This window comes from Lepus europaeus, chromosome 5 (genome assembly GCF_033115175.1).
Source record: "Lepus europaeus isolate LE1 chromosome 5, mLepTim1.pri, whole genome shotgun sequence".
NCBI classification, from domain to species: Eukaryota; Metazoa; Chordata; class Mammalia; order Lagomorpha; family Leporidae; genus Lepus; species Lepus europaeus.
In genome coordinates, this window is record NC_084831.1 from 43,193,958 (window position 1) to 43,211,746 (window position 17,789).

General features: G+C 39.0%; 1 protein-coding gene across 5 annotated transcripts in view; it reads left to right on the forward strand.

Moving 5' to 3' along the window:
* The window catches only part of OSBPL9 (oxysterol binding protein like 9), a 194,666-nt gene that overhangs the window by 133,670 nt on the left and 43,207 nt on the right, over nucleotides 1-17,789 (forward strand). For 3 of the 5 annotated variants that reach the window (XM_062191311.1, XM_062191307.1, XM_062191310.1), the window contains 5 exons: nucleotides 983-1,078; nucleotides 1,828-1,875; nucleotides 3,333-3,362; nucleotides 4,098-4,148; nucleotides 17,575-17,613. In XM_062191311.1, the coding sequence (XP_062047295.1) occupies nucleotides 983-1,078; nucleotides 1,828-1,875; nucleotides 3,333-3,362; nucleotides 4,098-4,148; nucleotides 17,575-17,613 (264 nt within the window). The remainder of the gene's footprint in view (nucleotides 1-982; nucleotides 1,079-1,827; nucleotides 1,876-3,332; nucleotides 3,363-4,097; nucleotides 4,149-17,574; nucleotides 17,614-17,789) is intronic. The other 2 variants (XM_062191312.1, XM_062191309.1) reach the window with 1 other exon arrangement.

Genomic DNA, 17,789 nt, shown 5'->3' on the forward strand with positions numbered 1-17,789 from the left:
TGAAAGTCATTTGAGGTGGATATACATTTATATATGTATAGATACATATTTATAAATGTACGTATTATAAATGTATAAATACATTTCTCTTATTTAATACAGAGTTGTGGTTCCTGACCATTCTTCATTCTTCTGCTTTACTTTAAGAAAGCTGGGCATGTAGGGATGGCTGGCTGGCCATTTAGTTGTCTGCTTTGTCTTTTCCACCTAAGATTGATTTGTTTTTCAGTCAGAGATGACTAAGAACTCAAGTTTCTTTTGATTAAAGTTAAAACATAGGGATTCCATACTCTTGGAGCTTAAAATTTTAAGCATACACAAAGTAGGATATGTAAATACTGTGAGAAACAAGTGGGTCCTCTGAATAAATAAACATTTATACGATGTCCAGAGTGTAGTGTTCCAGCCAAGGGTGAAAGTGAGCGGGGAACTTGATTAGGAGAGTAGTGTTTCTCTCACTTAAGGCCATTTTTTGGAGGTGAGCATTTTGATGTTCTGTTTTTTAATAAGAGGAGGGAGAATTTCAGAGCTGAAAAAAGTGGGTTAAGGGAGGGGAGAATAAACAGTGAGAATATGCAGTTAAGAGTAAGGGAATGGAGGAATGAATTGAACCACAAATGGGGAAAATAGGTCATCCTGGTAGTTTTTGCTTGTGTTCTTTTAGCTGAATTACTGTCATGCTGGTGGTGACTGGGAGCCAATTACGAGGTTTCTGGGAAAAAGAAAGTGATCGTGAAGAGCAGGGTAAATCCTGATTTAAGCAGCTACATGTAATTAATGAGAGAGTAGGGCTTGAGGTTGGAGACAATGATATACTACTGTTCTTGGAGAATTTAGATAATTTAAACAGACCTATTTGTGTAAAAGTACTAATCCTATTTTAAAAATGAAAATGTCTTTATGTATGAAGAATGAATTATTTTGTGTCCTGTTAAACATTATTGGGTACTGCTAGGCTTATTGTAATTTTTTTTTCCTCCAGGGTTTGGATTCAGGGTTCGTTCCTACTGTCCAAGACTTTGATAAAAAACTTACAGAGGCTGATGCTTACCTACAAATCTTGATAGAACAATTAAAGGTATGACATTAGTTTATTTATTGAATTGGTAGAAACTAGTAAGTGTTACTAGGCATGATTTTGAGAAAAAGTTACTTGATGTTAATTTAAAGCCCTCATGTGATTCTTGAGCAATTTTTAAAGCTGATTTATTAAAAAAAACTTAATTCTAATTGTATTGGTAAATGGCATGTTACATAATGCACTTTTTTGGTTCTTAAGGAAAAGGTAAATATCTAGACATAATTAGGAGACATTAAAGCAAGATTAAGTTGATACTCTGATTCAAATTTCTGTGAAACTGCTAAGCTTTAGTGGCTCAGTTTCTAAGACTTGTTTTTACATTTTGCAGAAGTTTAGATGAGGGTGTCTTCTCCACCTCCTTTATCGTTACTGAAATAAATGGTCTCCTTCAATTCCTACTCTAAAATTAATTAAAAAGCAGAAGTTCTGGGGAAAAAAAAGTGTTGATAAAAGTTGGAAGTCAAATAAAAAAATCCTTCGAGTTTGAATTGGTGTTTTAGGTTCTTTTGCTTGAAATTCAACCTGAGTGATTGAGCTTGCCCATTTAGGGTCCTGCACACAATAAAATTTGACTCAATCTTGTGCCTTGAAAAAATATATGCTGCCTTGAAAATTCACATGAGTCATACCAGGAGGAAATGTGTTTAAGAACTAAAGTTTAATTTTCTTTATTTTTAGTAAATGTACAGAATGTAAAGTGGCTTGATTCTATAACCTGTTTTTTTTTTTTTTTCTAAACCTTGTAGCTTTTTGATGACAAGCTTCAAAGCTGCAAAGATGATGAACAGAGAAAGGTAACTTAGATAACCATGATTTTGAAATTTTTATATGTAATTCCCTATTTGTAAGTAAGTTCTTTTCACATATCACAAGTTAAAGACAGAAAACTATTTTTGTAAATTAAAGCGATCATTTTAGATATTAATAAACCAATTAGCCAAGAATTTTCAAAATAAATCAGAGATATTTGAGGAAATGAGTGGTAGATTAACTTCAGTTCTCCTCTAACTGCCTCTTGAATTTTTGACATCTGCTTTGAAGTTTGCATATTGTTTTCTTTCTTCCAGTTAACATTTTATTTTCTACCTTGGTTAGATTTCTTAATGCAGCATTATTTTTTGCTTTTCTGTTTACTATAGCCTTGTTTTTGGCTCATTTATACTTAGTTGTGTTCTAACACACTCTTCATTCTTAAGTTTGGAATTTATCCCTATATCACTTTTAAACAACTTAGAAAAGATGAAGTGTTACTAAAATAAACATTCTTATCACATAGTAAAAATTAATAGAAAAGACAAAACTTGTTTTCAAGTAAGGAATAGAATGTTCTATATTCTTACAAATTTTCAATCATACCAATTTAAGAAGGTTTAATCCATAAAATGTCTAGAATTTTTATTTTTATTTATTTTTAAATTTATTTTTAAAAGATTTATTTTATTTATTTGAAAGAGGGAGTTACAGAGAGTGGTAGAGACAAAGAGAGAGGTCTTCCATCTGCTGGTTCACTCCGCAGATGGCCACAATGGCTGGAGCTGTGCTGATCTGAAGCCAAGAGCTTCTTCCGGGTCTCCCAAGGGGTGCAGGGGCCCGAGGACTTGGGCCGTCTTCGACGGCTTTCCCAGGCCATAGCAGAGAGCTGGATCACAAGAGGAATAGCCAGGTCTAGAACTGGTACCTAATGGGATGCCGATGCTTCAGGCCAGGGCTTTAATCTGCTGTGCCACAGCGCCGGCCCCTATTTATTTTTCTAAAGATTTATTTATTTGTTTGAAAGGCCAAATTAGGGAGAGAAAGAGACCAAGAGAAATTTCCCCATTTGCTGGTTCACTCTCCAAATGGCTGCAACTTCCAGAATTAATCCATTTTGATGCCAGGAACCCATCCAGATCTCCTGCACAGCTGTCAGGGGCCCAAACACTTAGGCAATCTTCCACTGCCTTCCCAGGCATAATAACAGTCAGGACCTGAATAGACACTCATATGGGATGCCGACATCACAGGAGGTAACTTAACCTGCTACACCTCTATGCCAGCCCATGGGATTTTTATTTAAATATTTGATTTCGGTTTTTTAAAATTATATAATATAATAAGAAGCATTCCATTCCCAATCTGCTTGTACTCATTTAAAATACTGAGTACATTTTGGTAAAATTCTTTAAATTGCTAATCAGTAACAACAAAGCAAAATCAACTGTGATATGTCTTTGTGCTTCTGACTGTCTTTTAAATTTACTATTTTTCACAGAAAGTTGAAACTCTCAAAGAGACAACAAATGTAAGTTATGTGTTTGACAAACTTTGCTTTAAAATGTTATTTTTATTTTCAGCCACTATTGATAAGAACAATTCAGATTTAATGGGAGTGTTTAAGAATTGTATTATTTTCCGAGGAATTTGAATTATCTCTGTGATTGAAATTGACTTCATATGCCATTTTATCTATTCTAGTTTTACCTGTCTGAGATCATTGGATAAAAGTTGTTTTACACGTACAAGTTGAGTATCTCTTATCTGAAATGTTGGGGATCAGAAGTATTTCTCATTTCAGGCTTTGTCATCTTTATGAATACGTAATGAGGTATCTTTGGGAAGTGGGCCCAAGTCTAACCATGAAATTCAATTATTACTTATATACACTCTATACACATAGCCTGAAGATAATTTTATGTAGTGCTTTTAGTGCACCGGCCTTTTGGCTATGATCTATCATGTGAGGTCAAGTGTAATTTTGCACTTTTAAAGTCATGTTGGTGTCCAGAAATTGCAGATTTTGGAGCATTTTACATTTTAGATTTTTAGATTAGGGATACTCAACTTGTATATGTTCTCTTTCTTCTAATTAAAATCTATTGTGATACAAATTTTCTGATGTATTATTGGCCTTCTGACATATAAGGTTACTGAGATTTGTATCTTGAAAAAATATTTATATTTTAAGTATTTATTTTTTGATATCATATGATCATTTTATTTGGGCCAAGATCCTAAAATCAGTGTTTTGTTTTCATAGAGCATGGTAGAATCAATTAAACACTGCATTGTGTTGCTGCAGATTGCTAAAGTAAGTAAATTTGTTTTTGATTAACTTCATGTAATGAGATTTAAAAACCATGATGGCACTTTTCTTTAATGGCCAAAATCCCAGTTCTGAAACATATTTTGTATTACCTTTCTATGGTAAACTATTATGGGTTCTTGCTGCTATGGAACATCTATTATGTTTGGATGTTAGCTTATCTGCATACGCTTGTTTTCTGGTAACATAATTTCTGGTGGTGGCTGGGAAGGAAGGGAGCATGTTTGAATGACTCACCCCTTCCTTCCATTTTATCCATTATTGCTGCTTGGAGCAGACATCTTTTGCAAACCTCTTACAAACAAATTTTCCTTAGAAAACAAGGGAAAGTTTGACAGTGTTTTTCCTATCCGTAATGACAAATATAATAGAGATACATGTTTTTTTAAATTGCATTGTTGTAAATGTTTTCTGATACTGAACAATATTAATGAACCATAATTGTTGTTTTTTATTCATGAAACAATATATTTGTTAATTATTGTGGGTTTTAAACTTCATGCATATTGTCTAATTTTCTGGAAATCTTTTTACATGTTACACCTAAATATAAAATTTTTGCCTGAAATTGTTGGAAACAAGAACTTTACTGTTGGAGAGTAAGAATTTTAAAAAAGCTTTTCTCATTATTCTTATCTGACCATGTCCCTGTATTTTTAGCCAGTAGCTAAAAGGAGATAGGGGATAGCAAAGAATCCAAAGTTTAGAAATGATGTTTGTGTTTTTAATTATTGGTCTGTTTTACTTATTCAATTGCATAGATTTGTTTACTTAACCATAGAGACATTTTATATAGTACTGTTAATGACGTAATAGCGTAGGACAGTCCATTTGTGTTTGGATAGTGAATATATTAGCTTATAAGCTAAAGGCAGTATTATTTTCTTTGGAGGCCAAATTTGTTGTATTTACACTGTCTGAACTTAAAGCTTATGTTAACTTTCTAATAATACTCTTGATCATTAAGCCTGATTTCCTATCAGATATTTAAATTTTTATCTACTTTTAGGGATCAGATTATATTTTAAAGCTAAGAAGAGGAGGATGATAGGGTTGGAGGCATGAAAGGGCCAAGGCTTTTGGTTTAGTTTTTCTTGGCCGTGAAGTTACATTGGCAAATAGAAGGCATCTACAGTTACCTAAAAGCCTATATATAGAAAATCAGTAAACTACACCATGCCTGGTGTGAGTGAGTACATATTGTAAGGCATCCATACCACTTTCTCTAGAAGATGGAGGAAGTAGAAGAACCCATATACAATGTTTCAGACTGCTTGGGTGACCTGTGAACATCACATTCTAATAGCTGTACAGAAAGGTAGTCTCACCTGTTTCAGTAGCTCACCTATTAGCCACTCATCAAGAGCTGTCTCTGAAATATGTTACAGTATAAGTTATTAAAGCTGTTTTCTGTAACTTTTCAAGGTCCTTTGGAATGAGTAATCCATACCAAGTAAAAACGTTTTCCTTTTTATTTATTCCAGAAGGAAATGTTGTTGTTATGCTTTTTGTGTACACATATAACACTCAAATTATATTTGTACCTCATGAGTTCTATTTGAATCTTTAAACCAAATATAAATATAAATCAGACCATGTCAGTTGCCTGCTTAAATCCTGCAATGTGTTTTCATCTCTTTTGGAAATGAATCTAAACTACTTTTCATAGCTGAAGTCATTGAACCATCACTGCTGTCTCATCTCATCTCTTGTCCTTGCTGGACCATGCCATTCAACGACATTGCCTATTTTGTTTTTCTAAGACAAGACAAGCTTTCTTTTTTGCATTAGGAATTTTTTTACTTGTTTTTCCCTCCACTTAGAGGGTGTTTCCCAGAGATTCCTACCAGACTCACTCTCCTACTTTATTTAAATTTCTACTACAAGAGTCATATTTGGAAAGAACTTTCTGACTGCTTTACCCAGAATAACCTCTACTTCTCACTGATTTTTCTTCCTTGCCTTGTATCGTTAGCCAGATTTACATGACACATTCATTTATTTGTCTATTTTTTCTCTATATTATAGTATAATCTCTAGGAGGACTTTGTCTTAACACTTATTCGGTGTGTGTGGGCTGCCATAATAAAATATCATAGACTAGGCAGCTTAAACAACAGACGTTTATTTTCTCATAATTCTAGAGGCTGAGAAGTCCAAGATAAAGGTTCTGCCTTGAGAAGGGCCCTCTTCCAGCCTGTGTACAGCAAATTCTGCCTTTTTTCTTCATGTAGCCTTTCCTTAGTACATGTGCACACAGAGCTATTAAATGCTCTGATGTCTCTTCTAATAGGTTTGCTAGTCCTATTGAATCAGGGATCTACCCTTTTCAGCTTCTTCAACCCAGTTTCTTCTTTATAGGCCCATGTCCAAATAGAGCAACTTTGGGGATTAGGGCTTCAGTGTGTGAGTTTTGGGGGAACATACCCTTTAGTCTGTGAAACAACTGTATCCTCAGTTCCCCACAGTAGTTGCTTGCCAGCTAGTAGAGGTCTGATAAATGTGAGTTTCTGAATGTTTTCTCTAATGCATAATTTCTAATGGTTGTATGCTGTAGTATTTTCACTGTAGGTATGGTTTTTCTCATTAGCCACCTCTGTTGTGTCATGGTGATCATCCTTACAAGTAAAATGCTAGGTAAATCTGATCAGTTCATTAATCTGTGTTTAGGATAGAAGGTGAGAGATGGCATTGCATTATTTTGAGGAGTATGGACTCTGCAGGCAAACTGGGTTTGAATCCCAACTTTACCACTTCAGCAAGTTTATTTATCCTCTCTATCCTTTGCTTTATTCTGTAGAAAATAGAAGTAATAGTCAGCTTTTGTTACTACTATGAAATACAAGAGGCAACTAATGTGATAAGAGTAAAAGTTTATTTTGCTCATAGTTTTGGAGGTTCAAGTGACCCTTGTGGTAGTGGTAGAGATGAGCAGAGGAAGGTCCCATGATAAAGAAGCAAGAGAATCCATGGGCACAACTGAGAACTGCCATCTGTGACCTAAGAATCTTGTGCTAGGCTACACCTCCTAAAGTTTTCACAGCCTTCCAATACTACCATCCTGGGGTCCGAGGCTTTAACACAATGGCTTTTGGGGGACATTTAATACTCAAACATAGCAGTAGAGATAATAGCAGTACTTGTCTTTTACAGATAATAAGTACTTGCTAAACTTAAAAATGCAGAAGGACATAAATTTTAAGTGTGAGCATCACATCTTGAAAGCAACTTTGGAGGATTATTACTCATTGGCAGATTAGTAAAGTGCTGGAATCAGCTACTTATAGAGAATGCCATCTGAAATCCCAATGTCATATTAGATGACAATTACTATGATACCTTTCTTGTTTTGAGTTGATTTAGTGTGTTTATTTTTAGAAGGAGCATCCTGCAGGTGGAATTGAGCTCCTTCCAGTTTTGATTCTTTTCATTTTAATTCTGCTTCCAAATGCTTCTGTCTTGCTTAAATTATGATTATTGTATTGGTTCCCAAACGTTGCTGTACACTGGAATCATCTAGGGATCTTTAACAATTCTTACACCTGTCTCCCACCATCAGATTTTCTTTTGTAATTCCATTATGGTCTGGGATGTCATCTACGCATGGGGCTTTCAGACTCCTAGGTTATTCTTTTCTTTACCCCTAAAGATTATTCATTTACTTGAAAGGCAGAGTGACAGAGAGGGAGAGACAGAGATCTTCCATCCACTGGTTCTCTCCCCAAATGCCTGCAACAGCTGGGGCTAGGCTAGGTGAATCCAGGAGTCAGATATTCCATCCAGGCCTCCCACATGTGTGTCATGTCACAGACTCAAGTACTTAGGCCATCTTCTGCCTTCCCAGGTGCATTAGCAGGATGCTGGATAGGAAGTGGAGGAGGGACTGGCGCCGGGACGCACTAGGTTAATCCTCCCCCTGTGGCGTTGGCATCCCATATGGGCGCTGGTTCTAGTCCCGGTTGCTCCTCTTCCAGTCCAGCTCTCTGCTGTGGCCCGGGAGGGCAGTGGAGGATGGCCCAAGTGCTTGGGCCCTTGCACCTGCATGGGAGACCGGGAGGAAGCTCCTGGCTCCTGGCTTCAGATTGGCGCAGCTCTGGCCATTGCAGCCACTTGGGGAGTGAACCAGCGGAAGGAAGACCTTTCTCTCTGTCTCTCTCTCTCACACTGTCTGTAATTCTGCCTGTCAAATAAATAAAATCTTAAAAAAAAAAAAAGTGGAGGAGCTGTGACTCAAACTGGCACTCTGAAACTGGCACTTGGGATACAGGCATCCTAAGCAGTGGCTTAACCCGCTACACCACAACTGACTCTCAGGTGATTTTTAAGTTCAGCAAGTGTGGGAATCCCTTGACTAGGGGGTTTTCAGGCAAGCTGTGTTATCTCAGAAGCCCTCCTTCTTTTATCATTGCGGAGACCACTGGAAGGAGAAGGTAGAAATGGAGAAGAGGCAAAGCAGAGATAATCTCAGAGCTTGGGAACTTGACCAGTTCTTCATTGAGATCAGGTGATATGACCACATGCCACAGCTAATACACATTGTTGTGATTTATCATAGAACTATTTTTTATTTGAAAATCCAAGTTACAGAGAGAGAAATCCTCCATTTGTTGATTTACACCCTAGATGGCCACTACAGCCCTGCCTGAGCCAGGCCAAAGCCAGGAGTCAGTAGCTTCATCCATATCTCCTACATGGGTGGCTAGAGCCCAAAAACTTGAGCCATCTTCTGCTTTTCCCAGGCAATTATCAAGGAGATGGATCAAAAGTGGAAAAGCTGGGACACAAACCAGTGCCTATATGGGATGCCAGCATTGCAGGCAATACCTTTACCTGCTATGCCACAATGCCTGCCCCCACCATAGAACTATTTTTGCATTGTTATTTACAAATAATTACTGAATTGAAGAGAAGAAAAAATAAGCTAGACATTGGTTAGTTATAAGATATGGTTGGTAAAAATTTAAACTCTGTAGATTTCCATCAATTAAACATTTCCATCTAACTAAAAATCATGTATGGTGAGTTAAATTCTCAAGGTAGAAACAGATCCATTGCATTTGTGTGATTTATAATGTCTTATATAAAATAGGCACAAATAAATGTTGGTCAATTTGGGACTGTTAATATTCTAGTCTTGACCAGTGCTGTTCAGTGGAAATATGAGAACCACAGATATACCTTAAAATTTTTGGCTAATCCTCTGCCTGCGGCACCGGCACCCCAGGTTCTAGTCCCGGTTGGGGCGCCTGGTTCTGTCCCATTTGCTCCTCTTCCAGTCCAGCTCTCTGCTGTGGCCTGGGAGTGCAGTGGAGGATGGCCCAAGTCCTTGGTTCCTGCACCTGCATGGGAGACCAGGAGGAAGCACCTGGCTCCTGGCTTTGGACTGGCACAGCGCACCGGCTGCAGCACTCAGGCCATAGCAACCATTTTGGGGGTGAACCAGTGGAAAGGAAGACCTTTCTCTCTGTCTCTCTCTAACTCTGCCTGTCAAAAAAAAACTTAAAATTTTCTAGTAGCCACTTTTTAAAAGGTAAAAAGAAGGGGCCACCACTGAGGCGTAGTAGGTTAAGCCTCCTCTTGCAGTGCCAGCATCCCATACGGGTACCTCTTTAAGTCCCAGCTGATATACTTCCAATCTAGCTCCCTGCTGATGGCCTGTGGAAGATGGCCGAAGTCCTTGGGCCCCTGCACCTGCCTGGGAAACCCAGAAGAACTGGCTTCGATTGGCCCAGCTCCAGCTGTTGTACCCATTTGGGGAGTGAACCAGCAGATGGAAAATTCTCTCTCTCTCTCTCTCTCTCTCTCTATATATATATATATATATATATATATAATCTCCCTCTATCTGTAATTCTGCCTCTCCAATAAAGAAGTCAATGGGTATGTCATGTCCTGAGTGCCACACAATTGTTTTTATTTTAAAAAAAGATAAAAAGAAACAGATGAAATTAATTTCAAGAATGTATTGACTCTGTATACCTTAAATGTAATCAATGTGTGATCCATACAGAAATGGACAGTTAGCTCTGTCTGCACCAAGTCCTCAAAATCTTGGGTGTATTTTACACTTTATACTGTGAATCAGCACATTTGAATGCTTAATAACAACTTGGTAACTAATGTTACTAATGGTTACCAAACTGATAGCTACTTTAAAGTAGATTTTATTTTGAAGTTTTCCTTGGATCCCAGTTTCTCTCCTCAGGCTTATCAGTATTAATTAATTCATTGACTATTTTAAAAACAGTTTTATTGACACTTAGTTTACATAGCATGAAATTCACACATTTAAAATATACCCCTCAGGGATTTTCAGTATATTTACAGAGTTGTACAAACATCACCATAATCTAATTTTAGCATATTTTCATCTCACTTGTTGTCAGTCCCTGTACCTCATTTGTTCTAACAATTTCCCCCTCCCTCTACCCTCAGCAGTCCCTGATCTGCTTTGTTACTAGATTAGCCTGTGTTGGACATTTTATATAAATAGGATCATATAATATGTGATGTTTTGTCAACTGGCTTCTTTTATGTTTTCATAGTTCATCCATATTGTAGCATGTATCAAGACTCAATTCTTTTTTATTGCTGAATAATATTCCACTTAGGAGTTTACTACATTTTGTTTATTCATTCGTCAGTTGGTGGTTGTTTCCACTTTGGTCCTTTTACAAACAGTTCTGCTTTGAACATTTATATACTGTGCCTTCATACAGACATATCTTCATTTCTCTTGGGTGTATACTTAGCAATAGAATTACCAGTAAGTTTTTGAGGCACTGCCCAGCTGTTTTCCCCAGCAACTTATGTATTTTATGTTTTTATGCTCAGTGTATAAGAGTTCCTCAATCCTCACCACACTTATGATCAACTTTCAGATCATAGCCATTTCAGTGGTATTTCATTATGGTATTCATTGGCATTTCCCTAAGAAATAATGATTTGGATCATCTTTTCATTCTGTGGCAAGATGTCTATTCACATTCTTTGCTCATTTTTTCTTTAACTTATTTGTCTTTATTTTTGAGTTGTAAGGGTTCTTTAAATGTTATAGATAAAGTCCTTATATATGTGATTTATAGTTTTTTAAGAAGATGTATTTATGTGACTGGCACTGTGCCATAGATGGTTAAGCTGCCTCCTGCAGTGCCGGCATCCCATGTGAGTGCTGGTTCTAGTGCAGACTGCCCCACTTCTGATCTAGCTCTCTGCTAATGTGCATGGGAAAGCAGCAGAATAAGGCCTAAATTCTTAGGCCACTGCATCCATTTGGGAAACCCAGATGAAGCTCCTTGCTTTAGCGTGGCCCAGTCCTGGCTGTGGAAGCCATTTGGGGAGAGAGCCAGCGGACGGAAGACCTCTCTCTCCCTCTGTGTCTGCCTTGCCCTCTCTGTAACTCTGCCTTTAAATAAATAAATAAATCTTAAAAATTATTTATTTATTTATTTGAAAGTGCAAATTAAAGGCAGGGAGAAGGAGAGAGAGACAGATTGATCCTCTGTCTACTGGTTCACTCCCCAGATGGCCACAGTGGTCTGGACTGGGTTAGACTGAAGCCCAGAGCCAGGAGCTTCATTCAGGTCTCCCACATGAGTGGCATGGACCTGAACACATAGGCTGTCTTCTGCTTTCCCCATGCCATTAGTAGGAAGCTGGATCAGAATTGGAGCAGAGGCTGCCACTGTGGCACTGTAGATTAAAGCCCCGGCCTGCAGCACTGGTATCCCATATGGGTGCCAATTCAAGTCCTGACTGCTCCACTTCCCATCCATTTGCCTAGGAAAGTAGCAGAGGATGGCTCAGGTCCTTGGGACCCTGCACCCACATGGGAGACCTGGAAGAAGCTCCTGAATCCTGGCTTCAGATCAGCTGAGCTCCAGCTGTTTGGCCATTTGGGGAATGAACCAGCAGAGGGAAGGCTTGTCTCTCTCTCTTTCTCTACCTCTCTCTGTAACTCTGTCTTTCAAATAAATAAAATAAATCTTAAAAAAAAAAAAATCTTAAAAACAAAGAAAGAAGAGCAGCTGGGACACAAACTAGCCACCCACATGGGATGCCAGCGTTACCACTTTATCCACTGGGCCACAACTCTGCCTTCTACAATTTTTGTTTCTAGCATTTCCTGTTTAAAAATTTTTTCAATTTTTTTTCACTTTATTTGAAAGGTAGAGAGACAGAGACAGAGAGATCTTCTGTCTGCTTGTTCACATCCCAGGTGCCCTCAACAGCCAGTGCAAGGACCAAGCCAAAGCCATGAGCCCCAATCTCAATCTAGGTCTCACATACGGGTGCCAGGGACCCACATACTTTAGCTATTGCCTGCTGCCTCCCAGGGTACACATTAGGAGGAAGCTAGAATCATAAATGGAGCTGAGCCTTGAACCCAGGCTGTCTGATATGGAATGTCAGTATCCCAAATAGTGTCTTAACTGCTGCATCAAATGCCCATTCCTGTCCTTTTTGATAATGTCCTTTGAGGCAGACAAGTTCAATATTTTGGTGAAGTCCAATTTCTTTATTGCTTGTGTCTTTGTTGGCTGATCTAAAGAATCAGCACCTACTCCAAGATCACAAAGGTTTACTCCTGTGTTTTACAGTTTTAGCTCTTACTTTAAGTCTGTGATCTACCACATTGAATTAATTTATTAATTTTTGTCTTGTGATGTGAAGTGTTAGGGGTTTAAGTTCATTTTTCCTTTTGCATGTGGATATCTAGTCATGTAAACCTCATTTATTGAATCTCATGAAACTTGAGTTAGAAAATTTCTTTTGTCATATAATAGAAACTGTACAGGTCTATAATTAAGAGAGCTTTCACTGGACTAATTTCCTCACTAGAGAGGTAGGGATATATTTCATGTATTTTAATGGTAGGCATGGTTTTAAACAACTGAAGTTTTTAATTTTAGTCAGAAGTTCTCCCAAATTATTTGGTCCTGATATGCACTATTGTATTTCTACACTCAATCATGTTGGTATATACCTTTCAGAGAAGAGAATAGTCATTTTATTTAAGAATAGGGTCTTGGGGCCACTGGCATCCCATATGGGTGTTGGTTCGTGTCCTAGCTGCCCCACTTCCTATCTAGTTCCTGCTAATAATGTACCTGGGAAGGCAGCAGAGGATGGCCCAAGTGTTTGGTTTTCTGCCACCCACATGGGAGACTCAGATGAAGCTCCTGGCCGTTTGGGAGTAAACCATAGTTGGAAGATCTCTTTCTGTCTCTCTGTGTGGATCTCTCTTTCAAATAAGTAAATACAAGTTGGTTTTTTTTTTTAAAGAAACAAAAAAGAATGAGGTCTTAAAACCAAACTGACATATGGTAAAACAAAAACAAACCAAGAGAAAGAAAGATGGAAGTAGAGAGGGAAAAGTGAGTATAAGCTTTTTTTTTTTTTTTTTTTTTTTTTTTAAGATTTATTTATTTATTTGAAAGAGTTAGAGAGAGAGAGAGAGGTCTTCTACCCACTGGTTCACTCCTTAATTGACTGCAACGGCTGCAGCTGTGCCGATCCGAAGCCAGGAGCCAAGAAATTCTTCTGGGTCTCCCACGCAGGTGCAGGGGCCCAAGGACTTGGGTCATCTTCTGCTGATTTCCCAGGCTGTAGCAGAGATCTGGATTGGAAGTGGAGCAGCCGGGACTTGAACCGGCACCCATATGGGATGCCAGCACTGCAGATGGTGCTTTACCTGCTATGCCACAGTGCCAGCCCCGAGTGTAAGTTTTTTTAAGTACTAGGACACAATCCCTAAACTTTATGATGAGGATGACTGATAGGCATTTGATATTCTATAGGTTCATCTTAGTTTTACCTGCCTTGAAAAACAAAGCACAGCAGTGACAGAAATAGGAAACTCTGATGTAAAATATTGTGTAGATAGCTTATAAATTGACAACATTTTGAGGGAAAAAAGATTGTCACATGTTTAATAGTTTGTTTTAAATTATACCAGAATTAGAATTACTAGTATTTTTTTTTATAATATACTTCATAGGTAATCTTTTGCTATATAACAAACCACCCCCAAACCAAGGGTCTTAAAATAGGTATAGTCCTTTATCTTGTTCACGAATCTGCAATTCAGGCAGTCCCCCCTCAGCATGTCCTATAGCAGCTTGACTGGAGACTGGAAGATCCACTTTGAGTATTGCTGACTTGAGGGATGGGAACTGAAAGCCTCCGTTCCTCTCCACGCGTATAGTTCTATATGGCTGCTTGGACTTTTTCACAGTGGTTTGTTTGTTTCAGGAAAGCAATGTGGAAATTTGTGGCATTTCCATTACCTATCTCAGAAATCACATGTTATTACCACCCCTAGGTGTGGAAATTTGCTAGAACGCCTCAAAGCCATGACTTACAGCAGCAAAATTAGCAAAGGAAAAAAGTACATAAGGAAAAATTTAGAGGAAACCAGTTACAATCTTCCAAGAGTCTTCTCCTAGTGGAGCTGTACAGGATGCATTTAATACCCCCAGCAACAAAATTATGACACCATATGAAATGTTCTCTACCAGAGATGCTCATGAGAGACATTGTGCCCAGGGTTTTCACTGGAGATTTGTCACATAAGCACTCTATCTAGCCTTTCCCAAAATCCCAGACTTCTAGAAGAAAAGCAGGCATAATCCATATTATTTGCATAAACAGTTGAGGCACAGGTGCTCTAACCAGTTGAAGTGGTGGGAGCCCTCCTGAAACCTGTTTCAACCCAAGACTAGCTTTGCAGGCAGGCTTTTCTAAGGACAGCCATCTCAGGCCTACTGTGTTATTTTCTGCACATACGCTTAAAAAATTATCTCAGAGTGGGCATTGTGTAAGCCTCTGCTTGAGACACTTGCATCCCATCTCAGAATGCCCGTTGGAGGCCCGGCTTTTGTGCTTCTGATCCACCCCCCTGCTAATGTGCTTGGGAAATCAGCAGAAGACCGCCCAAGTACTTGGACACCTGCCACACAAGTGGGAGACCTGGAAGGAGTTGCTGACTCCTGGCTTCAGCCTGGCCCAGCCACTCCAGCTGTTGGGGGATTTGAGGAGTGAACCAGTAGATGGAAGATTTTTCTCTCCTTTTTCTCTCCCTGCCATTCAAATAAATATACAAGCTTTTAAAAAAAATACATTAAAAATTACCCAAATTCTTTTTTAAAAACGATTTATTTATGGGGCTGGCATTAATCCTCTGCCTGTGGTACCAGCATCCCATATGGTGCCGGGTTCTAGTCCCAGTTGCTCCTCTTCCAGTCCAGCTCTCTGCTGTGGCCCTGGAGGGCAGTGGAGGATGGCCCAAGTGCTTGGGTCCCTGCACCCACATGGGAGACCAGGAAGAAGCACCTGGCTCCTGGCTTCAGATTGGCGCAGCGCTGGCCGTAGCGGCCATTTGGGGAGTGAACCAACGGAAGGAAAACGTTTCTCTCTCTCTCTCTCTCACTGTCTATAACTCTACCTGACAAATAAAAAAAAATTTTTTTTAAAGATGTATTTATTTATTTGAAAGTCATTGTTAAACACAGAAAGAAAGAGAGGCAGATAGAGAGAGAGGTCTTCCGTCTGCTGGTTCACTCTTCAGATGGCTGCAAAGCAGCCAGAGCTGGCTGATCCAAAGCCAGAAGCCAGGAGCTTCTTCCAGGTCTCCCATGCGTATACAGGGGTCCAAGGACTTGGGCCATTCTCCACTGCTTTCCCAGGCCATAGCAGAGAGCTGGATTGGAAGTGGAGGAGCTGGGACTCGAACGGGCACCCATATGGGATCCTGACACTGCAGGTGGCGGCTTTACCTGCTATACAGTGCCGGCCTCCTAAATTCTTTAGATTGCTCTCAGTTGACCCGTCAAAATGGTAGACTTCTGAGTAAACTCAATGGTTAAATAAAAGGTTATGGATGAATGAGAAATAAATTGACCACTGTGTTTAAGACCAAGACCAAAGATTGGTTTCTGTTAAAACTTGAGGCCGGCGCCGCAGCTCACTAGGCTAATCCCTCGCCTTGCGGCGCCGGCACACTGGGTTCTAGTCCCGGTTGGGGCACCAGATTCTGTCCCGGTTGCCCCTCTTCCAGGCCAGCTCTCTGCTGTGGCCAGGGAGTGCAGTGGAGGATGGCCCAAGTCCTTGGGCCCTGCACCCCATGGGAGACCAGGAGAAGCACCTGGCTCCTGCCATCGGATCAGCGCAGTGTGCAGGCCACAGCGCGCCAGCCGCAGCGGCCATTGGAGGGTGAACCAACGGCAAAAAGGAAGACCTTTCTCTCTGTCTCTCTCTCACTGTCCACTCTGCCTGTCAAAAAAAAAAAAAAAAAGCTTGAAAACTTACAGATAATAATAGAGTTAAAATTTTAAACATCTAAAAGATAGATACACCCCTCCCCCATAGTTACAGTTACTTCTTTTAAAAGGAAAAGAAGGAATACGTGACATCCATTATAATAATTGTGTGTCTGGTTTCTCCTTCATTTTTCAGAATTTCTCCAAATTTTCCAATGAAGGGGAAAAAAACAAAACAAAACAAAACAAAACAAAACAAAACATGGAAGCAACTAGGTACACTTACCATATTTCTATTTGTATATGACATCTATTTTAGTTTGCATGTACTTGAGTGAAGCAGGATTTTATTACTTTGCCCTTCATTATTAAGAAATATTTTATATCATATTTTCTCATTTAAAAGGCATCTTCATAGATTTTTTTATGTAGTATTTTCTCATTTAGACAGCACCTTCGTAGATTTCTCATTTAACCCTCACAAAAACTCCTCCATCTGCTGGTTCACTCCCCAGATGCCTACAATAGCCAGGTCTAGGTCAAGTGAAGCTGGGAACTCAGAACACCACCAAGGTTCTCCATGTTGGTGGCAGGGACCTTGGTGCTTAAACCATCATCTTCTGCTTCTCAGGATGCATTAGCAGGAAGCTGGATCCTAAGCGGAGCAGCTGGGACTGGAATCAGCACTCCAAAATGGGATGCAAGCATCCAAAGCAGCAGCTTAACCTGCTGTGACACACTGGCCCCTGTAGTGACCATTTACCTGAGTGAATATGAGGAACTCTGAGATAGCTTTCTTTGATTGCAGTGTTCCAAAAATATGCTAATACTATATGATTCTAACTTTGAATATTTAAAAACATTTTTCCTTCTTTAAATTTTCTCGGTGTGCCTACTTTCTTCCCCAAATCCCTGATGATTACTTCTTGTAGAATACCCATGCTCTTGGTGTTGATTGTTGTATGTAGCCAGTGATGGAATTGTGTTTGGCTTGGAATGTACAAATGGAATTAAAATCTCAGTGAAAGCAGAGAAATAATATTCTAACATTATTACTTACCTAGTAAAATAAGCTCTCTTTGCTTGAAAAGTACCCAACGGGTTACTTAAATTTAAGAATGAAGTTAATATTTTTAACATCTTTCCTTAAGGACCAGAGTAATGCGGAGAAGCACGCAGATGGAATTATAGTAAGTTTAACCTAATCTTTCATTTTTTTCTTTTACTTCTGCAGAGCATTATAACCAGTCATGTCAGGAGAAGCCTGAATTTCTCATTTTTCAACACAAATTCTTCTTTTCACCACTTACTGCTTTCTGTTGTTGACTCTTGCTAATTTTCTTGCACTCCTAACATTGTCATATTT